The sequence below is a fragment of the Gopherus flavomarginatus genome, chromosome 4 (assembly GCF_025201925.1).
Source record: "Gopherus flavomarginatus isolate rGopFla2 chromosome 4, rGopFla2.mat.asm, whole genome shotgun sequence".
Classification (NCBI taxonomy): Eukaryota; Metazoa; Chordata; order Testudines; family Testudinidae; genus Gopherus; species Gopherus flavomarginatus.
This window is the reverse complement of record NC_066620.1, coordinates 100817770-100844428: the sequence shown is the minus strand read 5'-3', so window position 1 is coordinate 100844428 and position 26659 is coordinate 100817770. Positions and strand designations below refer to the sequence as shown.

The 26659-nt window shown below is 39.4% G+C and overlaps 1 protein-coding gene across 14 annotated transcripts in view; it reads right to left on the bottom strand.

Moving 5' to 3' along the window:
• Positions 1-26659, bottom strand: part of SYNE1 (spectrin repeat containing nuclear envelope protein 1) — a 492410-nt gene that overhangs the window by 321318 nt on the left and 144433 nt on the right. For all 14 annotated transcript variants that reach the window (XM_050949357.1, XM_050949360.1, XM_050949369.1 and 11 more), the window contains 10 exons: positions 25631-25795; positions 21255-21367; positions 20535-20703; positions 18101-18197; positions 15115-15317; positions 10025-10189; positions 8044-8196; positions 7434-7577; positions 5546-5719; positions 3552-3710 (listed from right to left, as the gene is read on the bottom strand). In XM_050949357.1, the coding sequence (XP_050805314.1) occupies positions 3552-3710; positions 5546-5719; positions 7434-7577; positions 8044-8196; positions 10025-10189; positions 15115-15317; positions 18101-18197; positions 20535-20703; positions 21255-21367; positions 25631-25795 (1542 nt within the window). The remainder of the gene's footprint in view (positions 1-3551; positions 3711-5545; positions 5720-7433; positions 7578-8043; positions 8197-10024; positions 10190-15114; positions 15318-18100; positions 18198-20534; positions 20704-21254; positions 21368-25630; positions 25796-26659) is intronic.

Sequence of the window (26659 nt, the reverse complement as noted above, 5' to 3'; positions counted from 1 at the left end):
TTTAAAATGTTAAACAGTTCAGATCCAGTTGCATGAATCTTAATTGGCTTCCAGAACAAAAAAAACTCCCAATACTGATGTTTTGTGAGAGTACCAAACGTAGGCAACTAAATGAGCTTTTGACATATGCATTGCTTCATCCAACTGGATTTCAAATAAACTGGTTTGCAATCGAGAGATCAGCTGTGCCATGATATTTTCTGACATGTCAAAGATTTGGCAGCTGACTGTATTGTCTGACAGCAGGGCCATTTTTAACTTCTCTGCCACACTGTCACCAAGCCTAGTCCTGCCAACGTCAATTGCTGCTGAGAGAATCAGTTTTTTCCCTAATTGTGTAAGGCTTTTTATTCTTGGCAATGTGGTATGCAACTGGATACGATGCCTTTAAATCACTTGCAGACGTGGATACCACATTTTTCACTATGTTTTTCTGTTGGTTAATTTCTTGTACTTTCATTCGAAAAAATCTGTTCTTTCGTACCAGATTCCATGTTTTCTTTCTAAATGGCATCTTAATTTTGTTGGCTCCAGGCTATTGTTTGCTAAAGTTACTGCACACACTACACACTGAGGCCTGACTTCTCTGCTAACGGCAATGGAAGTAAAACCAAAATGCAAATATGCTTAATCAAATTTTCTTGTTTTTGCAGATTTTTTTGTCTGTAATGAGTTCAGCCATTTCAGCTTCTGCCTTTCGTTTCGGAACACTACCATCCTTTGGCAATAACTACCAATCCATTTTTCACCAGCGGAATAAGCATGGCATAACTGCTTGCTGTAATGACAGGATACGATACACTGAACTGGAAGGCAGGAAAGGTAATTATTGCTATAGAAATGATCATTGGCATATAATTACATATATGGCAACGTTTTCCTGTGTACTGCATCAGCAGCCTTGTAGTGTTCAAACAAGTCCAGCTGATCAAATCGGTTGCAAAATGTATACTTCTACTGAAGGCCGTACTTAATTTGCGATAGTGTGGAAATTGCAGATCCCACAGTATTAGGACTCCACTGCAAATTTGTCAGCCGAGTGGCTGACAGCGGGAGTTCTGCCATACATGGGGCTGACAATGGGAGCCTTAGCCCGTGACGGTTGATGGCCAGGGTTCCCACTGTTGGCCCCAGTTGGCTGGAGGCACCTGGCTAACAAAACTGTGGCGGAAGGCTAATGTTGAGGGATCTTCAATTTCTACAATATTATTAACTAAGTGGGGCCTTAGTAATACCAATTTTTAAAAAGTAAAAAATGCCTCGTGCATCATGCCCACCCCTGAACATCTCTCCATGCACCAGTTTGAAAACCTCTGTTATAGAAAATATGTCAGTTAATTACAATACCTAACTCCTACATAACAAAGTGCCACATCCTCTTTACCGTATTTATTTTCGCAACATCCTGTGAGGTAGGCAAGTATTATTATGCCTGTTTCGCAGATGTGGAATTGAGGCACAAGAGGCTAAGTGACTTACTTAAGGTCATACAGGAAGTCTCTGATGGAACAGAGTCTTGAACCTGGGTCCCCGAAATCCTACACTAATGCCCTAACACTGACCCATTCTTTTGGGGTGCCTGAAATCATCTTTCTCAATCTCCCCAAAATTCCCAGGCTGACTGTGCATAGTAGTATGTTCATATAGGAACTGGTTCCATTCATTGAAAAATACTAATCCCCAGGTCCACAAATATACTAAGGCTGGCTCTGCCCCGTGAGGTAGGTCTTCTTCATATGTAAACTGAGATAAAAGTAACTACCCACTATTATAAGACTGGAATACTGTATAACATGAGCTACTTATCAAGCTCCATCAACTGAACCTGTCTTTGTAACCCATAAATATAACCCAAGAAAACACTTTTTAAATTATAAGCCATATAATGACATCTACAGATCTTCACTGAGAATCCAGATGTTCAGAAACGCTCAATGATAGCAGTGGTTCTCAGACTTTGTACTGGTGACCCCTTTTCACATAGCAAGCCTCTGAGTGTGACTCCCCTTACAAATTAAAACCACTTTATAAAATTTTTAACACCATTATAAATGCTGGTGGCGAAGCAGGGTTTGGGGTGGAGGCTGACAGCTTGTAAGCCCCAATGTAATAACCTCGCAACCCCCTGAGGGGTCCCAATCCCCAGTTTAAGAACCCCTGATTTAAACAATCAGCACTTCAATGTAGCTTAAAATTCAAGACATTACATTTCATAGAGTAATTAAGAGTCCAATTATGCCACCCTTATATTGAATAGTACATTAAAAGGAGTGTCTCTGAAACCAAAATTTGGAAAATCTGACTCTAAACCATACTGGATAATTATGTGCCAGACTTTGTTACACTTACTAAAGTTATGTAAGTACTTTACTACTCAAATAGTGCAGAAAATATCATTGAAACTATTCACAGAGTAAAATGCCACTTCAAGTGAGTAAGTGAGACAGATTTGGGCACTAAATGTGGAGTACTATACAAACCAACTGTAACTGTGATTTATTTCCAGTGGAAAAACAAATCCAGAAACACTGAGTTTTGCAAAAATCGCCATGCTCCATTCTTTGAGTGGGGTGGGGTGCATGAACAGATAGTTGCAAATGAGAGCCCTGATAACACTTGTTGATAGGGAGGTCTGGGCAGTAACACAGAAGGGCAGTCCCTCAGTGTGGATCTTCAAACCCTGTGAACAGATGGCCTGAAATCTGTGGGATTTCTCTGTTGATTTCAGGTTATCAGAGGGGCGCAGAGGACTTCTGACCTCTAGGTCATTACATGGAGAAGCAGACCCCAAGCTTCCTGAACACAGGACACCATGAAAAACTTGAGAGTCTCAATTCACAGAGCTTTGTGAATTATCTCCTCCGCTCCCACTGACCTAGTCTTTATTTCTGCTGCAACTTCAAATTCTAAAAAAGATGAATTATCCCACTGTATCATGGCACTGTTGGTACAGATGGGAGTAAGAGAAAGATTTCAGTGAGAATGAGCATCCGTGGCTGTGTATAAGTATATTGTATTAAAGTATTAAAAGTATATTAGATTTTAAAGTAATTTAGTTACATCAGTGCAAGTTTTATAATACACATAAGCCCCGTGTTTGGTTTAAAGAGTATGTGGATGTCAGGAGAAGAGAAAAACAAAGGAAACTTCTTTTGCTCCTTGTGGCAACAGCTGAAGACTGATAGAAAGCAAAGAGAACACAGTAACAAGTGCATATTAAGGGTATATATGTCTACACAGCAACTAGACCCCTGTGACTGGTCCATGTCAGTTGACTCGGGCTTCCAGAGCTCAGGCTGCAGTGTTGTTTCACTACTATGTAGACATCTGGGCTCGGGTTGGAGCCTGAGCTCTAGTACCCTGTAAGGTTGGAGGGTTCCAGAGCTCCGTTTCCAGCCCGAACCCAGAAATCTACAAAGCAATGAAACACCCCCCACAGCCCAAGCTCCACAAGTCTGAGTCAGCTGGCACAGTCCAGCCGCAGGTTTTCTTTGCTGTGTAGACATACTCTAAGAGATTCTCAAAAATATACTAAGAAGCAGCAAAACTACCTGAAAAGTGACCTGGATCTCTGTGACCTTCTTCTGAAGCATCAATGGATCAAAATGTTGTAACATCTTACTCGAAGCCACAAACTTCAGAATGCCCTGACTGTTTCTTTCAATCAGGGACAGAGCTTTCTTGCAGTTTTCTTGGTATGCTACCAAATCCTGAAAGAAAGAAACACAATTCTGTTCTGGCCAGAAACAAAGGAAGGAAAAGTTCAGGAAAAAAAACCTAGAGGGGCATTTGTGACAATAAGAAAATGGACATGATCAGGCTCCATCAAGAACAATTTAAACAAGACATGAGAGAGAATAATATAGATCCTGCAAACTTTTTCCAGGGGTGCTCAGCCCCATCCACAGGAATTCAGTCATAGCTTACAGGATAGGATCCATATGGGTAGTTTTACAAAATGCAAGGGTCTTTTCTGGCTTTGTGATTCTGTCATTACTCTTGATTTGGGTATTATTAATATCTATACCCACAGTATCGATTGCAAAACAGATGTCTTCATTTATTCAGTGAGTAGATAAAAGAGTGCTTGCTAAATGCTTACACATATGGTCCATGCCATCTATCAATCCCATTATTGGAATTTAAATGACCACAACAAATCATTAGACAAGAGAATCAGTAACTACAGCTACACAAATAAGAAGAAAAATCTCATTAATTCTCATGAGAGGAAAGCACACTGTGACCCTTTACTGTTTAATGAACTATCTGTTCCATGATTTACTCATCAGAAATCAGCAGCCTCTGTATAATCTGGCAGACTGTCACGGCTCTCAGTTCCATGGCTGGTAAATCCTCTTAGCAGAAATAAGCCATTTACTTAAAGTATGATGTCTAGGCTATGGTAATCTAAAAGCTGGAGACTTCATGATAATGCACTCTCCTCATTCTGCAGCTCTGACACCTGTTTCATTTGGTCTATGCTCAGACAGGACAGGATTTGTTCAGAACAGTGAGGGAGTTTAGATCAAGGCTGGACTGGCTTACACGCACAGTCAAGCTCAGCAGCCCAATATTATTATTCTTCAAAAAACAAAGACATAGCTTCAAATCACTGGTGGAGCACAGGCCCTCCCTCACTGAAGTGTGGCTCACATCTCCATATATCAGAGGGGTAGCCGTGTTAGTCTGGATCTGTAAAAGCAGCAAAGAATCCTGTGGCACCTTATAGATGCATCTGAAGAAGTGGGTATTCACCCACGAAAGCTCATGCTCCAAAACATCTGTTAGTTTATAAGGTGCCACAGGATTCTTTGCTGCTTTCACATCTCCATAGTCATTGCAATTAGAACATGATTTCTCACTGTTCTTTCATATACTGTACTAAGTCCATTATTCTGCTAGCAATATAATTTCCCTGTACTTGACGCTAAACAGCCCTTTAACATTCCAGCCTTACATTACAGATGCAAGAAGTCAACCTGAGATATTTTCTTCTGGATCCAATATGTTCTTTCATTGTCTAACACTGAGTTCCTGCATTTCTTCCCGCAGGACAGGTAGAAATTTAAGGCTCCATTACATTATATCTCCCCCACCTCCAATGACTTCAAAGAAAACTCTTGTCAAACACATGGGAAACCCATGAAAATCAATGAGAGTTCCTAAGCATTCTCAAGGAAATCCCAGTGTTCACTGCTGCTGTGTGCAATTGTATAGGGGCCTGATGTAGTTTCCATTTAAATCAAAGGAAAGTCTCCCACTGATTTCAGTGAGAGATGAAACCGAGAAATCCACTTTCAATTTATGTGAGTTTGTGGGAAAGTTGGTGGGCAGAGGTGACTTGTAGAGCTGGCATCTGTATCCCAAAGAAAGTGTTTAAATATTATTAAATGAAGATTAAGAAATTGCCACTCAATTAGGAATTGCTCCTCAATTCTTGCTGCTGCAATCCAGAGTCCTAACAATCTAATGTGTTGCATAAATACTCACAGGGAGTCTCATATTTTCCAGATTGGGTTTTGGGTGTTTTCTTTAAACTTACCTGATGGTTTTGTTTAAAAACAGCTGCAGGTTGCACTTCAGGATCTAAGGCAGAAATTATTTCATTGACTTTCTCAAGAGACTCATAAAAATATGTAATTTGCTTTTCTAATTCTTCCAGAGGAGACAGCAGCTGCTGAGCTTCATAGAGCAGGACAGGGCAACATTCCTTAGTCTTTTGGCAACATAAAGAACAAATCTCATTACAACAGAAAGTTACTGAAATGCAATAAACAATAAATAACTTTTCCATGTACACTACTTTACGTAAGCCACCTCCCTCTTTTGAAGGTAAATGGACCTGATATTTGGTTCTTATTCAAGCAAAATTACCATTAATATCAAGTACTTCAGGATCTGATAGTATATTCCACCCACAGTTATTTTAATATATGTGCACTAGATATCATCTGAACTTTTGTGTGGGAGATCTCTTCTTTTATTCTCGATTACATTATTTGCTACCTTCTACCTCATGGTCTCTCTCCTGCATTTCTTCTTCTCCCCTTCCACCTCCCTCCTTCTCTCTTCCACCCCAACCTTCCACTCTCACTTTTTCTACATACCCCTTCCTTTCTCCATTTCTTTTGCTTCTCTTTCTCTCATTCTCTACATTGTCTCTGGCCCAATCCTGCATTCCTTACACAGGAGTGTTGCATATATATGATTTGCAAGATCATCTATCTCTCCCCACTGTCCTTCTTCAGTTCTCCATCACTACTTCCCACTCAGTTTCTGTCTTTCACTACTCCATCCCCTTTATTGAGGTGGTTAAGAAGACAATACTGACTAAGGGTGTGGTGGTGGTGGTGGTGGTGTGTGTGTGTGTGTGTGTGTTTTGTTTGGATTTTTACACCTATATAATTTCTCTGTATTTCCCAACAGTAGAGCAATCAGGGTGGGGCTCTCGGCCAGTCTGAGTTGGACAAAAACACTCACCCTTTCACTATAGAAGTGTGGGTGTGCTTTTGGGGACAGCCTGTCAGTTTAGATGTAGTGCAACAGTAGTGACACAAGCTGAGATTCCATGCTCAGGCTTAAGCTCCATGAGATGATACGGGTAAGAAAGAGTATCTCATATATAATAAAACCATCTATTCAACTCAGGAGGAGTGTTAATGACTTCACGAAGAAGCTGCTTACAACACTCTGACTGTAAGGACAGGTCTGACTAATGCACAGCATTTGGTGGGGAGAGGAACTTGCATATGAAAAGTGTGCACTGGTCTATCATATATATGTACTGACATCCTGGTATGGGAGCTAGCACTCAGTCTAAATGCATACACCCGAAACATTATAATATATATAACTTCAACGATTTTTTCCAAGTTTATGCATTAGCTCAAATACTTTAGTTATACCAAAAAACAAACAAACCCCACCGAGTTATTTTTGAAAATATCAACAATTCTAACGTAAGTTTTCTTTTTAAGTAAATTGCCCATGTAAAAGCATATTTTTCAAAGACCGCTCATAAATGTCACTTTAGTGGCAGATGGACAAAAGTGGGGTGGTTTCAACTATGAAAAAAGAAAAACTCAAACCAGGGTGGGGGACTCAGATATGGCTCCCATTTTATCTAACCCCCCAAGGTCTGGAGGGAGAGAAGAGATGTTTAACATAAATAGTTTAGGTTTTAGCTCGTGTCCATTGGAAATAAAGAGGGGTCCAAACCAGAGTGTAGGTTTGGCTTTATAAAAACTCATTGTGTGAAACAAATCATAAGCAACCAGCACTAGGCCTGGTTCAGATATGGGTCCCATTTTACTGAGTCCCACGAGCTTGGGGTTGGTGTGACACTTGGCTATATGGTTTCTGTTTGGGCCCATCTTTAATTATTAGGCAAACAGTAAACACACGGCACAGCAGAAAAGATATTCCAGGACCTTGCTTAGTTGTGCTTTGATCCCTGTCATAGTTGCAAGCATTTCATTGACTTCTTCTTGAGGAACTTCCTTGGTAACAAGCTGTGCTGTCCTTGTAATTATCTTGTACTGAGCTTCCATCACAGGCACCTTCTGTTTAATATCCTGCAACAAATATTTTAACAGGTACTGTTACAAATTCATGTGGCACATCAGCTTGTTCTCACAATAGTTGTAGGCAATAGATCCAACTCCCATTGACGTCAATGGGATTTTTTCCATTGACTTCAGCGAGTGTTGGACCAGGTCCAGAATGTATTTGATATATACTAAGCGGAGGAGTTCATCTGCAAAGCTCTGTATTAAAGTTCATCAGTCAGCTGAAAATCTAGCGACACCCCTGCTTGTTGCATTAGAAATGTGGTCCTGAAACGTCACTCATAGAATGCAATCTTTTAGATTACCTAAAACACAAAATGCACCATTGTAGCATAAAAGTGCTGATAATGGCTATGTAAATAAATAACCTTCTGATCCTTTTATAAATTTAAATAGTTAAATAATTCTCTCTTCTGGGAAGAAAAAAAGAGAGAAAGAGAGAGAGACAGACAGACAGAAGGAAGAAACTCACCTCCAAATCTTGGATAAACATCTTGACATTTAGAAAGGACACTTCAACAGGCACAGAAAATTTTCCATTAGTGCAATCAGCAAAGGTAGACAATGTGGCAACACCATCCAAGTATTCCTTCCTCATTCTGTCAAATTCATCTGCCCGAGCATACTATGAAAAATGGAAAATAAAAACACAAAGAACATGTCAAAATATGCAATGCTGCTGCTTAAGGAAACTAATACGTTCTTGGGAGTAACTGCTTAATTTTTCTTTTCTTTTTATTCAGTGTGATATGCTAGTGATCTTTTAAGCTAAGGGTCCAGCATGTCATTGGCTGGCTGTTTTTAAAAAAAATTGTATTGATTAATGAAGCACATAGTTCTTTTTAGAAATGGGAAAACTTGTTTCCAACCCCCTAAATGGCCCTCACTTCAATTCCATCCATGAAAGAAAACCCAAACATATTTTAAAGTTTGGATCACTTCGAAAACTCCTTTCTCTCTCCAGTTTCTGAAGTGGACCCAACTCCCCAACTCACTGCTCCTGATCTACCAGTAGCCTTCCTTTTGAGGCTTTGTATTTTACCCTTTACTCGGTTTTGGACCTAGACAAGGACACATCCTATCTGAGCATCTACTTTCTCTCAAACTGTGATTTGCTAGTTTATCAGTTCAGTGGGTAAAATGCAAATAGTCTTCTAGTATTCTCAGTCACTGCAACCCTTTAACAGTGTCTTTGGGGATCTGGTTTTAATGATACAGCAAATATGGTAGCCTCTCCACTAAGGTCCTGGTGCCAGTCCATTCACATTCTCTGCATTGTTGACAGCATTTGACTGTGAAGCTATTAACATCAGGAAATATAAATGCATCAGCATCTGCAGCTCAGCAGGGAGAGAGGTAGCCACACAAAACTGAGGGAGGCTGGGAGGACTGAGGAGAGAGAGAAGTCAGGGAATTAGTTGAGGGCTGAGGTGAAGGAAGAACTGGTTAGATAGGTTAGATATATATAAAATATACTGGAAAGAATTGAGTGGGAGAATTTCTAGAAGGTCATGGAGAGAGATAGGGAATAGGAGTGAGGGGAGCATTCAAACTCTGGGTATTAGTATTTGCAAACTCTGGGTATTAGTGCCCATCACTAGCAAATAATAAAGCTGTGACTATGGTAAAAGCAACAGTTTGAAAGGTTTAAAAAAATAAGAGCCAAATGCTAACCACTTTACTTATGTGATATATTGACAGCAATGGGAATACGCATGAGAGTAAGGAGAACAGGATTTGGCCTCGGGTGAGTAGTCAAAAGTAATTAAATAAAAAAAATTCATTAGCCATATGATTACTTCAAAGCAGATGTTTTAAAATGTATATATAAAGCTGTTAAATACTTTGGTACAAGTTATATCTCACATCTTGCCTCACACCATTTTGAATAACTTCTTAAAATAACACTTATTTTCCAACCAGGTGAGTCTCTTTCCTGAAGCGAAGTTTTTTGTTCTCTGTGCCTTGCAGAGCACAAGACAACAATGATGTCATCATAGCTTTGGGAATGGGACTGCTTGATTAATGTGTGCTGCCTCTACTGCTGACTGGCTGTGATAAGTAGGTGCAGCTCCCATTAAAAAGCATTAGATGCATCCACTTACACAAACAATGGCTATTTTTTGAAAATCATTTTAATTTCTCAACTATAGAGAATGTGTATTTTTTAAAAAGTCAAGATCAAATATTACGGAGATAAGCTACGAAGTATGTTTTCTGATGAACTTGAACAAACCATCTCTAGCCATTTTTCTAAAAAGGTACAAATGCAACCAACTATTCTGGTGGCATGTATTGATTTACAATTTTCATATTATATACATTTATATTAGACATGGGCCCTGGACTCCTGGTAAATTGTCCCTGCAGGCTTTAGTGGTGCAAACCTTAGGCAGTCTTGCTGCACTGCAATGGTAAAATAATTATTTAAATACAACCATAACAACACATACTTGCTTAACTTTCATAAACAACTCTCTCCATCTTCCATTTAGTAGCAGCAGCTGTTGTTTAAGATCTCTGGAAATAGTCTCATCACAAGTTTCAATAAGAAAGTTACCAGCATCATTCATGGCTGTGTGCTGCTGGATCCAATGAGGTAAACGTCGGAAAAAATCCTAAACACAATATAAGCAACATTGCTAAACATTTTGCAAAAGTCAGTATGTTACACAATAAAGTATAAACCTAATCACCAACTAAGGACATGGATAAACCTTTTCCCTACAAGGCACATTATCCTCTGAAGCATCCAACATTGGGTACTCTGGTAAATTCTTATGTTCCAAACTAATATTTTAAAATAGAACTATCAAGATAACCTGCTGTGTTAATGGAGGAGACTCTATTATAGATCTATATCTATAATATGGATATAAACGATCAGTACCTTCTCAATTTAATCAAGTAGGCAGCACTACTGAAGTCAATGGGACTACTCTCCCGAGTAAGATAAAAGGATTTGAGTCTTAATTTATAATATTGTCATTGCTTCACCTAATTTCTGTTTAATTCCTACACACTTGAGGATTACTTTTGTTCATTTGAAGCCAAAGACCTACTAATTCACTATGGGCTGAATTGCAACTTGGACTTCCTGCCAGCACAGTAGGAAGAATCCCCCTTGTAAAACCAGGGCAGGTAATTGTGGGCCTCAGAGCAGAGGGGAAAACAAGTGCTTCATGGCTGCTTACTCTTATCTCAGAGCAGGTGAGTGGGGAGGGAGAAGAGAATGGATGGAGTCCTGGTTATGTCCCACTCTAGTATTCTAGGCTACACAGCTGAGCCTGGGGGTTGGGGAGGAGTGTGTGCGTCTGTGCAGGGGCAGCTCCAGGCACCAGTACGCCAAGCGTGTGCCTGGGGCGGCAAGCCACAGGGGGCACTCTGCCGGTCGCCGCGAGGGTGACAGGCAAGTTGCCTTCGGCGGCATGCCTGCGGAGGGTCCGCTGGTTCCACTGCTTTGGCAGACGTCCCGCAGGCATGCCAACGAATCCGTGGGACTGGGGACCTCCAGCAGGCAAGCTGCCGAAGGCAGCCTGCCTGCCCTGCTTGGAGCAGCAAAATACCTAGAGCTGCCCCTGGTGTGTGTGTGTGTGTGTGTGTGTGTGTGTGTGTGTGTGTGTGTGTGTGTGTGTGTGAGAGAGAGAGAGAGAGAGAGGTGTGTATGTGAGATGTGTGTGTGAGAGAGAGAAAGAGAAAGAGAGTGTGCATGTGTATGTGTTTGTGTTAATTTTCTGCTGTGAGAGGTCCCCAACAAATGACTCCCCACCTTCCTTTTCCTTTTTTCTCTGCCCCAAGAGCAAGGGGAATCCAGGGAGGAACTGTGCTTCAAACAGCTGTCTGAAGTACAATTCTTCCCAGCACTGCTCCAGGGATGCTGCTGTTTACACATTGCCTCTTGCTCATGGCTGTATCAAGAAGCGCAATCTCAAGGAAAGTCCTGTGACAACACAATAAGTGATGCAGATAGCATAACTTATCCATATTTAAAACACCTCCCATAAGCTACAAAGAAAATGTCAAATGGAAGCATATTGCTTAAATGTGTTGGACAGATAACTGAACACAATGTTATTTAAATCCCTAAAGAAGAGATAAATAAAGAGAACTTGTACTGTGTACATAGACATATTAGTGAATAAGCTTCATCGTCTCAGAGTACACTGGGTGTCATCTTCCATAATATTTGAGTTTGAGAATAGTGTTGCTTTCCTCTGGTGCCCAGATAACAATACTGATTTGTCAGGAAATACCCAACAGCATCCCAGATATATTATATAAACGTTTCCTTGTTGTTTTTTAAAGTGCTGTACACATGCCAGGTATGCTAGAAGGAAAACAAAAACAGCAACCCTGTTCCTACTGTTCACAACAAAATAACCCCTTCAGAACAGGAACTGACCAGTTCTCTTGTTGGCAGACTTAGCAAAGAGGTCAAAGAAGAAATGAGATGGGAGAACAAATTACTCTGCAGAGATAGACCTTCATTCCAGGTGTGAATCTCCTCTCCAGCAATGGGAAGCAGGGCTTGAATACCTCTGAGGCACCATTCCCCACCCCAGACCGTGCAGAAGTTTCTCTGCATAGACCCGTCAGCATGAAGGAGGAAGCTGAGTCAGGGCAGGCTGGGGAGCAGGTTGGAGGGAGAGGCACTCCCTGACCCAAAGGAAGACTTAAAAAAATGAATACAGTCTCAGGCTATACTATTTTTGGATTCTCCCCACAATCCCTTTGGGGCCTTGAATGAAGCTGCCAGGGGAGAGGCCCTGGGATCATGGCTCCAATGGAGCTGTGCTGGGTGGGATGTGAGAGGGACTGCTGGGGTTGAAAGGGTGTGGGGTTTCCCTGTGAATGGCTGAGGTCATCTGCAGGTTCTCAGGAATCCACTAGGTTGGAAGGCAAGTCTCAGCAGGTGACAAACCCTGCTCCTCCTGACATGATGCAGGGGCATCACAAATATTTCCCAGTAAATAGCATCCTTGTGCAACTTTGAAATTACTGGGCCAAATTTATCTTTAGTTAAAGTTCCTGGTAGTTGATGGAGTTACAGAGAAGATGGATTTGTTCAGTGATGAATTTGTTCTGTTGTATTTTAATTATTTGTATGAGGAATATGCGAGTCCAGGATAGTCTCTTCTGGCAAGTTTCAAAATTGTTTAGGTTAATGAGTTCATGCTAGAATCTCTTAAACTAGGGGTAGCCAATGGAAAATGGGGAAGACCCTTTTAGCATTGCAAACACATACAACTTGTAATCAGACAGGGAGATAAAAGAGAGTGAAAGCATTATGGTGTGGTATGAAGGTTTTATGGCCTACATTTGGGATGTACCATAATTCTCATGAGTAGTGAACTTAAGAGTGAGTTATGTAGGTCATTCTATATGAGTGCCATAAAGCCCTTATATCACACCACAGCATCAGGCATTTTCTATGTGACACACACATTACAGAACAAATATTTTGGAAATATTTCAGTAAGTTTTACTTTATGTTACTGATGCTATTTAATTACCTCTATCCATCCAGAAGCCAGGATGCCTTTGTTAACATTAGCTGAACTGTACAAACACCAGTGAGAGTGAAAGTTATACCTGATAAATTATAAAAGCCTCTTAAATGAGCTAAAATAGATTTGCCATACGTGATGATGTCATTCTCTTAAGGTCTAGTACAGCATCTTGAAAACACCTAGGACCACAAGCAAATTCTGTTACCTTCTGATAGTTGGGAACAATTCTGATCCTTGAGCCAGTGTAATATGAGGGAGTAATTGTACAATTTGGGGGAAAGGGACTAATTTTCCTGTGTCAGAGTGCTGTATTTATTTATTTATTTATTTATTTATTTAAACTGGCTATTTGAAGCTGCTGAGAGATTTGGAATAGGATTGCCAACCCTCCAGAATTGCCCTGGAGTCTCCAGGAATTAAAGATTAATCTTTAATTAAATATCATATCATGTGATGAAAACTCCAGGAATATGACCAACTAAAATTGGCAACCCTAGTAGTCAAAGAGTCCCAATGGAGACAGATTAGCGGAGTGGAGAGAGTGCAGATGGTCTGGTCAAAGCTGCACAATGAACGCAATTCATCACATGGATATCAGTAGCACACATGTGGCACTATACACACGTTCATATTTTGTTTTTAAAATCTGCTTTAGGTGAAACTGTAGAACAGACTTGACACACAGATGTTGACTTAAATGTTCATATGCAAAGAATATATCAATATTTCATTTTAAACAATATATGCACACAAACATAAACCACACATATAAGCCACCGACACCCATGTGCATTTATCATGTGTATGACTATCTGACTGTCCCATTAATCTACCATAGCCCAGACAATTTATAAGATGCCAAAACACTGAGACAACTTTTACAGGCACAAATTTTGTTTAAACATGAGAAAAGCTCCTTTCTTTCCCCCCAGTTCAAAGTACTGAATTTCTAAAACAAAACAATTAAACTGGCTTGTGGCCCACAGTGTGCAATATTCTGTCCTTAGCTAGTGTCAGGATTAAAGTCTGATATTTTTTTAAATAGGAGATATTTATTATTGGTAGTCCCAAAGATATTCAAATTGTGCCATTCAAACTGTACTGTTATCATTGATATGTGTGAAAAACTATTTTAGGTCATTTAAATAAGTTTCTAAAAAGCATTTGTCATAATTTTTCACCCCCTCTGAGGTCAGAGCACAACTCATGATACCAAGACAGACAGCCTTAACGGTGAAATATATAAATGCACACAATAGTTGGAACAACTTTTAGAACTATTTAAATAATTTCTAAAATAGTTTTAAAAATATTCTTATTTTTTAATTTGCTGGGCAAACAACTACATATATACGAAGATAAACTGGCTGCAGGCACAGCGTTTATTCAGAGAAGTAACCTAAGTGGCAAACAAAAAGGTAAAAGCATCATATTTACTGCACATAAATGCTTCTACATGAAGACCTTATTAAAACAGGTCACAAACTCCTAAACTGTTGTAAAGAAGAAAAGGGATTAAACCAGTTTTACTATAAAATATGTGGCATATACAGAACACGTACTGATGCAGTGTGATATAGCACTTGTTCTGAGTCAGCTGCATAACAACACATTCTTGGCTTGCCATTTGCCAACAATGCAGCCATCCTAAATTCATGCAAATAAAGACTTTATGCTATACCATCATAAGTGTGCTTGTTCTCTTTCCATATTTATACATGCATACATGAGTGCACACATGCACGCACACACAAACCTAAGACAAATATGCTCAGATAGAAAGTGTACTATGCATTTGTGAAGGTTTCTGATAGTGAAGAGAGTAGGGCAGGAATTATTCCATGCATAAATCTCAACCTGCCACAACTCTCATCATCTACCTGCCACAACTTCTCCCCGGTCTTTTGCAAACAGCCCTCTACTTGGGCACTGATATTTTTTTTTAAACTTGTTTCCTGTAGGTCATAAAACTTTTACAGAATAGTCATAGAAGCCATATGCAGGGGTTGGATGAAGTAACTAATATTCCTTACCTTTTTGGCATGTTCAGGCTGATTCAGCATTTTTTCAGCATCCTCCAGCCAGGCCTGCAGACTAGCTACAGTGCTGCTATATCGATCCCAGTTAGCAATCACTTCTTCTAACATGCTCCTCACACTTCTCACCTCTACCGATAGGTTCCTCCACTGGGCTGTTGTTTCATTCATGAATTTCATCACATTCTCTGCTTCTTCCACTAAGACACAGAAAGCATACTGAATTTTTAAACCCAACTTAAAGTCTTGGAGCTCCTGGAAGTATTTATCCAAGTATTTAGCATGTGTTTCTTTTATTAAAAATATTAACTCTCTTTTATTATTCTTGTTAAGTAATTATATTTTATATTCTTTTCAGCATCAGTAGGTTTGTTTAAACATATATTAAATGCACAACCTAATCACAGAATCATAAAACCATAGGGTTTAACCTCCTGCTAAGATGCAGGATTTGTTGTGTCTAAACCATCCAAGACAGATGGCTATCCTGCCTCCTTTTGAGAGCCTCCAGTGAAGGAGCTTCCACAACCTCCTGAGGTGTCTTTTCCATTGTCCTACTGTTCTTACAGTTAGGAAGTTTTTCCTGAGGTTTAATTTAAATCTGCTATGCTGTAGTTTGAACCCATTGCCTCTTGTCCGGCCCTCTGTGGCAAGAGAGGACAATTTTTCTCCATCCTTTTGTAGCAGCCTTTCAAGTATCTAATGATTGCTATCGTGTCCCCTCACCACCTTAATCTCTTCTTTTCTAAACTAAACATGCCTAGTTATTTCAGCCTTTGCTCACATGGCTTGCATTCCATCCCTTTCAGCATCTTTGTCACTCACCTCTGGATTCTTTCCAGTTTCTCTACATCCTTTCTAGACAGTGGTGACCAAAACTGGACACAGTACTCCAGCTGAGGCTTAACTAGTGCCAAGTAGAGTGATACTATCACCTCCCATGACTTGCATGCTATGCCTCTGTTAATGCAACTTAAAATTACATTTGATTTTTTTGAAACAGCATCACATTGTTGACTCATGTTGAGGTTGTGATCCACCACAACTCCCAGATCCTTCTCAGCAGTGCTGCTGCCAAGCTGCCAAGCCAGTTTTCCCCATCTGTATTTATGCATTTTGTTTTTCTTCTCTAAGGGTAGCACCATACATCTTTGTCTTTGTTGAACTTCATTGTATCTATAACCCAGTTCTGAATTTTAGCTTTATCCTCCAAAGTATGGGCAACCCCCCAACCCTCTCCCCAAGCTCTATGTCATTTGCAACATTAAGGTTGAGAAATTAAGCACACATTGCATAAAATAAAGGATACAAAGAATGTCACATTAATTCAGTCATGTTGCATATCCCGCATGTTATTGGTGTATGCATCTAGTCACAAAAAGGTAATATAGGAAGGATTATATTTAACAAGGAAAGAGAAATAGAAACCTGTATGTGTGGCTGATTCAGTGCAGAGTTTGCATTAATATATTAAGTGAAAATCTATTCTCATTTACAACCATGTAAATCCAGATTAATGACATTGGATTTTTGTCATTTACTTTTTGAATTTTCTGTTGGTGGTGTACTTGACTTCTGGGCCGTACCATTGCATTTGATTCCCTCTTTTTAAGGAAAAAAGATAATGCATCTGCAATGCAGGATCCTTTAAGAAATGAATTCATAGCTTAAGTGTCCTTAGTTTGCGCTATTTATGCTGCAAACAACTCAGGTGAATATTTATTTGTTGGAAAATGACTTATCGCTGGGATTTTTAAAAAAATCATGAAATAATTTATATTGCTCTTACATTTTGTAAAGTGTATTTTTACAAAAATCTAAGTTTTGGGACAAATTTGAGTCGACAGTGTCACTTTAAATGGGTAAGATATTCCTTTTCACTCCCTATCCATAAGCCATTTTACCAACTGCAGCATCTCACTCCAGAGATTGATGCACTATTATTTGACAGTGTTTAAAGTAGTCCCTACCAGATGCCTCCAGAGCCATCCATGCAACCTCACTGGACCCAGTGGGGTTGTATAGGTGGAACAGAGAGTAGCCAATCCATCCATAGGTCATCGTATACTGCACCTATCATTCTGATCAGTCTTTGTAATTCTGGGAAGCTTGTGAAAGATACTTCAGTGAATATTGTCTCTACTAATGATGATACTGGATGAGACTGCTTTGCACATAGGTGCAGAGGCACTGTAATACAAAAGATCCTTCCACAGCTTGCACACCAGGAATAAAAGGCCACTCCTTAAGCCTGGAGATAACAGGATGGTGCAGCTTCCCCATGTGTACTGGGGAGTTTAGCAAGGGCTAACAATCCCTCTACAACTTCATCCTGGATAACTGCTGCTCTGAACTGCCCCAACACAAGGCTGTTCAAAATGGCACAAATTGCATCATTAATATTATTTTTGTGACTGTCATTAAATCCCCATTCCAGATATTCTGAGAGGAGGTTGTTGCTTTTTTACGCCCCTCACCCCCCAAAAAAGCACAGATGACCTATGTTACTCAGTTCTCAGATATTATCGTTTCATAACTCCTTCCAGTTATTCAAAGTGGGTGAAATTCACCCCAGTGCAGAGGGCCAGTACAAAGTATGTGAGACTTATTTCCTGCCTGGGCATTGTGCTAGCCCTCTGCATCAGAGTGAATTTCACACTTTGTGAATCAAAATCATCTTCAGTTGCAACCAGGGGTGCTTTTCTACAAGTCAAAAGTGGAAGAACATTTTTACAATTAACACTTAGATTTCCTCATGTTCCAGTAGCATATTCTAACAATCACACAGTCAACACAAACTGGCAGAAATCCACTGGATTCTAGTTTTGTCAGATCCCACGTGGTTAATTACAGCTACAGTAGAACTGTATTGCACAGAAGGAATTGGCTTCTAAATATACTCTGAGGAACTAATTTAAAAAGGATATTAAAATCAACAGGACTAAAATGCCTTCAGAATTGAAACAGATACAGAGGTATTTACCTGAGCCATTAGCTTTGGCATACATCTCAGCTGCCCTTTTCAAGATCTGGTATGTAACTTCATACTGCTCAAAGAATTTACTGTTTTCAATAACAGACTGAAAAGGAAAAACATGGTTATAAGGGGCAAAAGTAAATGTCACATGGAATAATGACAATTCCTTTGAATTACAATTGTATTAAGATACAATTTCTCCAATTTCACCAAACCATCCCCCACTTAATTTACAAAGTTCTATCCAGAGTTCCCTTTGACAATGACAGGACAGGATGGTCTCCTCCCATAGGGTTTTTCTTTTATTTTCAATAGTACATTTAGGATGAATATTCTTAACATGCTCATAAGGCAACCTGTTAATTGCTCTTTCTTGCTGGAATTCTTGAGACTTCTTAATACTTAGAATTCAGCAGAAGCCAAAGAATTGCCAGAAGAGTCACTATTTATTAGATAACTCCTTCTCTGCTGAGATCTAAGTGAAAACAATTCAGTAAGGGCAAAATTAATCTTCATGCAGATAGCTACCACAAAATCTATGCACCATTTAAATCTCACTTAAGGCTTCAGAATAGCCCTTGCACTGACCCTCTGCAAAGGGACAGATTTCATTCAAAGAGAAGAAATATATTCCATCAAACTTCAGTTTGCATTCACATCTTCCAGAAGAGATGGAACAAGGTGTTAAAGAAATTCTACATTATGGGATGCTGCTTTACAAAGTGTTGCATAGGTTTTTACCTTTGCAGTTGATGCTAAACCTCTATATTCTGCTTTGAACATTTGCTCTTAAGCAGAACTGGGTAAATAATTTATAGGGAATGCTTATTCAACAAATGTTGCCCCTTTCTTTGTTTATGGATGGTCAGTCATTTGGGTTTTTTTTCCAAATGTATCTGTTTTTCAAAATTATTTGTTAAAGTTGTTAATGTGCTTAAGAGTTTTCAGGGTTGAGTTCTTGGGTTATGCCAACTGTCAAATGGAAATAATGTTTTCCTACCTTTGTAAATTCCTTTCAGATATGTAAGTGCAAGAAATATTAGCCCTGTTTTTCAGATAGGCTAACCAGGCTCACTGCTTTGCCAAGGACAGTGGCACCAAAGGACTTAAATTATGTGTCCAATACAAAACTGGGACTTGATATGATTTTTAAACACTTTTTGCCAACATTTTGAGAGAGTGTATGTTGTACAATGAAGGCATGTTGGGCTAACTTAGCTATGCAGTATACAAGCATACTTTATATCATCAGATACACACTGAAGCCCCACCCCAATTTAGCAAAGCATTAAGAACATTAGTAAGAATGTGAGTAATCCTACTAAAGCAAATGGGAACACACATTCTCAAAAGTTAAGCACGTGATTATTGAGTATTCTCTACTCTAAACACTTTGCCCATTCCAGATTAGCATCAAGAGTATGGAATTCTTGATATGCAACGGCTAGAGAACTATAATTATTAATACCGTCAATGAGCTGCTTTGATGAGCACTAAAAACATAATGGAAGTGAAATAATTGAGAGAAAGGTGTTTTTGGATCATTATTTTATAGTAAGCAGGAAAAGATCTTATTTTTAACTATTAAATGAAAAGCTATCTCAGGTAGTGAATTTGTTTTATTTTGAATTATTGATCTGTTGCTCTGTAAATTGACTTTGGCATGTGTAGACATTCCAAAAACAAACAAAACAAGAAGATATTGAAAAGGAACAGTTCAGATTGCTAACAACAGTCATGTGGGGAACTACCACATCATTTACAAAACTGAAACACATCAAAGCAAGGGAATAAATATATGAGGACTTCATAAATCTTACATGGCACATAATAAATACATTGGGCAAGAACCTCAGCTAATGAATATTCAGATCAGCTGAGGTTGGCTCAAATGTGCCTTATGTGTTTCCCCATTCTTAGAGCTGCTCTGCCCATGGCGAAGCCCCCAACACAAGTTAGACTGATCTGAAAGCTGCTTTATTCTCAATAAGCCACCAGTAGTCTCAAGGAGCCAAGTGACAGCTAGGCACCACGGTGTAAGAGATCTCTGACCATGCTCCCTTCCCCAATACCCTGGGCAGCCGTCTGCAAGGAGCAATGATGTGGAAGTCCTCATAGTAGTTCTGCATCACCCAAAGATCCTCCTAATTAGAGAGGCTGGATCTGCTGGAGTTAGAAGAACTTTGTACCATTGGAGCACCACAAACCAGCCAGAGCACAGCCAGGATTGAGGGCCATCTACTGGATTCTCTGTTGTCCTATACTTTCTGTGATTCTTTACACCTCTTCAAATTCAGTGCAAAGTAGATGTAAAATGCGGCCCTTCTCTTATGGTAGCATTTTACATTGTCTTTATATAGGTGTGAATCACAACACAAGGGGCAAGGCAGTGGAGTACAGATGTAGATGCAACAAAATTAAACAAAGAACAAAAGCTTACAATATAATTTTGTAGAAGTAGTTCTACCGACTCTCGTCTTCCATATTTGATAATCCATGACTTCAACTTTGATTCTGCAAGGACTAACAGTGACAGCAGACGGTATTTCAGTTCCAGAAACTCCATTTTCAACAGATGGAGTTCAGACGTAGATGCAACAAAATTAAACCTAGGAATGAATCACACTGTAGTAAAAAAGTGCAACATTCAATATGTAGGAGGAACAGAAGGATTTTTCTGTAGGTTCAAGCTACCTTGTTATATGTGAGATATATCCCCATTCCTTGAGCTAATGCAATGCCTAAAGGCATATTTAATTTTGTATGATAACCACTCTGAAGGCTGCTAATTAAAATGCTATAATTCTGTTTATACACAGAAGTAAAGTATCAGTTTAGGTCTAAGACTAAGTTGTTTTCATTACCAAAGCATCCCTCTTCCCATTTGTTCATAAGCATTATGTTGTTACATAATGTTCCTTCCTATGCCGAGTCTGTCTGAAAAATTATTCCTCTCTGAAAAATCAATAACTTGTTCAAATTGACCATTATCAATTATGAATATCAGGCTTTTCAATATATTTCTCATTTGTCTCAGCTCCCATTCTTCTTAACTAAGAACCAAATGTAAAATCTGATTTTTACATGAAAACATTATAAAGTAAACAGGTTCTCTGTCATTCACAGAGGAGGTTCCATTTAAGATTGAAATTATTCTTACCTCTCTGCCATATCGTCTAACTGCTCCAGTGGAACAGGGACTCCATTAACAGACCTAGCGCGGTGGATCCCTTGAAATGCCTTTTTGTGACCATCTATGTTTTTAAGCAGGTCCTGGTTTGATTCAAAGAGAGAGAAAAGGCTCACAGCAGACTAACTAATAAGCATGATTTTAAGGCTGCAATGATGAGTCAATGTAGTTAAGTATTTGAACATGCTGTCGTATTTGCATGCAAGTTAATTCCTAATATAAAAGCATTATATAGCAGCTTGAGCATCTGCATAGCGAAAGTACCTTATGAGATCTTCTGGTAAAGCTGTGTGTTATAATTCTGGCAGTTTTTAAAATAGATGGCACTTGCACTGCCTCAGAGATTTAAAGAAACACGATGAACTCTGGTTATATGTGACTAATCTGAGATAAAGTCTGCAATTGCTGAAATTTCATGAGTACATAATTTTGCTAAATTTACTGCTTATGTCTTTACTACAAATACCAGCTTTTATTAATTGCTATTTCAAATATTACACAACCAGTCTAAGCCCTCCTCCGCCCCCAAACAAAGCAGCAGATTCAGGGTTCCTGGTGTTATTGAATATTCAATGTGAAGTGAACTCCTGACTCTCAGCACCAAGAAGATTCAGTGATTATATGCTATATAATACACAAACCCACACTGAATGCAGTATCTAAACCTGTAGGCTTATGATAAGATATGAACAACCATAAGCCTCATAATAGCTCATTTCTATAGTAACCAAGCAACACTACTTCAAAGGATTTCCTGGAGACTACTTATTAAAATGAATGAGTAGCAACGGTTTCCAAAACGGTAACCATAACAATGTCAAGTCTTCAGAAGGCTGCCAAAATGTGAGGGATTAGATAGCTTATTGTACAGTTCCTCCCTGAACCTGATCAGTACCGTACTGACAAAGAAAATCATGCACAGCTCTTCTTCACCCCAGGCTGAGGGAGCTGAGTTAAAAAAATACAAACTAGTAAATTTATCTCAAATGTCAATTTTTTCAATGTGTTAAAATATCTGTTGCTCCTCTCCACAGACTGCTCTGACTGAGCACTTGTGCAACAGCAGAAATAAATATACAATTCTATTGGCTACAATTTACAAAATTGTGCCCAATATCCCCCATGATCTTCCACCAACCCACCTGACTCTACTCAACCCTCCCTTTTGGAAGAAAGTTTGAGAGAGCCGATAAAACTCTCAGTATGTCTGAAGGAGGATATATCAGGCTTTGTAAGGCATAGGGGATAAGTCAATCTGAGAATCAAGAAACCCTTGCTGAGAATTCTCTGCAGCTAGCCCACTTGCATTTAAATGAAGGATGTTAGAACAAACATTTCACATGACTGCATTTGCCACCTGGCCATGCAAGGGGGGAATTTGTCTCTAAGGTCTTGTCCACACTATCCCACAGTTCAGAATCCGGAGTGTGAATAGCAGTAAGCACTAAATTGCTGCTTTGCAACTTCCCCACATATGGATGGAGTGGGTGTGAACTGAAAGTGTCCTAGTTCACATTAATATAGTCCTCAGCTAACCAGACTACATTAATGGAAACTAGAAACCTTTCAGTTTGCACTCACAGCATCCACACAGGGCAGTTACAACACAGCACTTGGTGTGCACTTCTTGTCCCACCCCCATAGTCCAAACTGTAGGGCTATGTAGACAAAGCCTGGGATCCTCAGATAGAAACAAGCTTTTTAGATCTTTATTAGTCAAAATCAGTACTTGAAACTTCACCCACTAATCTAGTAGCTGCCAATGAAAACTCTGGCTTTCAGATGCAATTTGCTCCCCAAGTGAATTACTAATTATTAAGGTCATGACCCGTCAAAGACTAATATATGTGTTTAACTTTGAGTTAAACAACTGTGAGTAGTCCCACTGACTTCAATAGGGGGCAGGGCTGCCGAGAGCGGGTTTGGGCCCCGGTGAAAACAATTTTTCAGGCCTCCCAGCAAGGGCAGACAGGCTAAACAGGGCTGACGAAGCTGGCCCCCTTCCAAACCCCGGGCCCCAGTAATTTGTACTGGCTTCCTCTCCCTGCCACCTTGTTGGCCCTGAATAGGACTACTTATGGATGTAAAGTTGAACACAGCAAAGTTTGTGCAGGATGGTGCCTAAGAAGGCAAAACACACTTCGAAATATACTGATAAAAAGCACTATATAAAAGCTAGATGTTATTATTAATAATAATGTATTCTGCATTAGATGGAACTTCAGAATAATCTTAAGGGGCAATATAATATGCAATGTCATGTAACAACATGGTGGTGGTCTGGAGGTGACAAAGGTATGGCTAATGTGTTGAGGTTCCCAGCAGAGAGAAATTTAAAAAAAAAATTGTAAAGCACAGCTGGAAAAAACATATTGAGCCATTGCTGTTACCTAAGCAACTGAGGACCTTCATGACCCCTGCATCACGAACCTAAGCGACAAAGATGAGCAAACTCATACAATACAGGGAGCTGATTTCTACTAATTCTTCTAACGCTTTCTTCATCTCACATGCACTACATATAGGGCAGTGGTTCTCGCTTTCAGCCCATCAACACACAGCTGCAGCCCATGTGATATCCTCAGAGCCACACACGTAGTATTGAATGTGGCCCACATAACATATATATGTGGCCCAAGGTGTTAAGCAGGTTGAGAATCACTGATACAGGGCTTGAAAAATTCACCTGACATCTACTAACCTAAGGACTAAGTTTACTTGTCAGGGTGATTAATTAAGATGTGAGAGCTCAAAATACATATCTCTATGACTTCCAGGAATTGTTCTAGCAAAAACAAGGGTTGACATTCATGATATTGCCAAGATTGACAAAAACTTTTTTTGTTAAGAAACCTTTCAGGCCTTCACTATACTGTACACCATAAAGAAGCTAAAAGGACTAAAAATATAATTTTAAATAAATCCTTGCCAGATTATTTTTGCAGCAATAAAACAGTTGTGTCTTGTATCTTTATACCATGCTGTCAATCAACTTTCAATATAAAACATTTTGAAATATAACTTACTATACAGCTCTCTCTTGCTTCTGTAACACCTTCTTTCCCTTGCTGGTTCCACTCCAATTTTTCTTCTTTTTCTATCCTTATATTTTCAGTGTCTGTTCTCTCTTTTATTCCTCTCTTTCCCAGCTTACATACCCTTTTTTTCTTTCCCTACATTGTTCTCTACTTCATTCTCTATAGCTATGTCTTCACTACCCGCCGTATCGGCGGGTAGCAAACGATTTCTCGGGGATCGATATATTGCGTCTCATCTAGATGCGATACATCGATCCCCGAAAGCGCTCCTGTCGACTCCGGAACTCCACCAACGCAAATGGCGGTAGCAGAGTCGACAGGGGGAGCCGCGAACATCGATCCCACGCCATGAGGATGGTAGGTAAATCGATCTAAGATACTTCTACTTCAGCTATGTTATTCACGTAGCTGAAGTTGCATATCTTAGATCAACCCCCTCCCCTAGTGTAGACCAGCCCTATATTTTCTGTCTCATCTTTCTTCTTCTACTTCTCCCCAAAGATTTTTATCTGCCTGTCTATATATACAACTTACTTTTAAATGAGAGCTTAGAATCTGCAGAAATTGATGGCACTAATATTCAAATTTGCCTATGAAAGCTTCTTATTCACCATAGGAAAGTGGATTTTTCAAGCCCTGTTCAGGCGCAAAATGATCTAGGTTCACCTCATTTTCTTCCAAGCCTCAATCTTGGTTAGGCATTGGTTAAGACCAACTGCAATGTGTGTTATCAGCATATTTAAAATGTTGTAGTCTCTCCATTACCTCACCATTTCACTTGGTTTCCCAAATAGGTGGAGTTACACAATGGTATAGGGTGGAGCGCTGTAGGAGAGAGCTCTTGGAGCAGATGAACAGCTATGGAATATTACACTCTGGGACCTCTCAAAAAGAAAGGAATAAGAGTCATTCAAAAATAATTTGAACTACTTCTTCTAGAATCTGCAGACACATTAATAAAACCTCATAGTCAAAGGTATCATCTGATAGATCTAAAAGAAAAGGCATGGACTCTTGATCCTCATCTACCACCAGGAGGAGATTATCTACCAATACAACTAGTACATGTAGCCTCCTAACTACAGCATGTCAAAAACCCAATTTGTATGGCATCAAGGAAATCTTAGGACTCTATATGTTGTCCAAATTGCCTCATCATCACAATTCACTTTCAAAACAAACCAAGCAACAACAACCACGAAAATTTGTTGTTCATACAGCGTGAGTTCTCAGTCACCGACAATCCTAGGAACAGTGACCACACTGAAACTGGAATGTCATGCATAGAGATGTCTCATACAAAGTTACCTTATGCTGTTCAAGCTTCCGATGTATCATATTTGCTGTTTCCTCATGAGCTTGCTGGACAATTATTTCTTCCCCAACGGCAGCCTCTGCTCTGTAAAGCCAGGCACCTATGGTACCCAAAGGTGCAGGAAGAGATTTATCAAGATATTTGTGCCAATCTAGTAGCTGGAAAACAAAATTAAGAATACTGAATATCCTGCCAGGATTAATTGCACAAGTAACTATCCAGACAATGAGATACCTAACAAATCTGGAGCTGGATATTTACAAGGCCAAAAAGAAATTAAAAAAACAATAAGTGATGTATAAAATCTAAATGTTGATATTCAGTTTATGGCATTACAGTATGAAGGATGGTAATTTATAATTTTCCATTACAACAATTTGTTCTGGATAAACCATGCATGGCATCATTATTCACTAATGGTGCAGGTTACATTAGTACATGTACATTAGTAAAACTTGTCCACCACCAAAAGCAATCAGATGTTCTATATTTATACCACAGATGTGATGATGATAGTTTTGTGAAAAAAAATTGCAACCATGTCATAAATTGAACTTCATACATGTCAGATAGTTTCGTCTGCCCTATGCTCATTATCCCATCTCAGAGGAGACAAATGTCAACATTCCAGGGATCTCAGCAGTTTCAGACAGATGCTTACACATTGTGCTTCAGATATGCAACTTTATTCTACCTAACCTCCCATTTCTCTTCAAATTATAATTGTCTGGCATTATGCAGACTTGAACCTGACAAGCTTAGTATATCATCAGTTATCAGGGATAGTAACACTTTCCTTATCCCACTGAATGCCAAGAATGCTCTTTCCAATGGGATACAGCACTTTTTTCTTACCCTGGTAGACTGTGGAAGTTCAGATCTGAAGATTTAATATTAGTTATACAAAGAAGCTATTTTCAGTAATAATGAAAGGTCTCTATTAATTTTTCTCTTCCTCAGAAGCCTGGATATATTTGGATCTATACAAGTAAAGTAGCCTGTCTTACTGGAAGAGTCCCAAT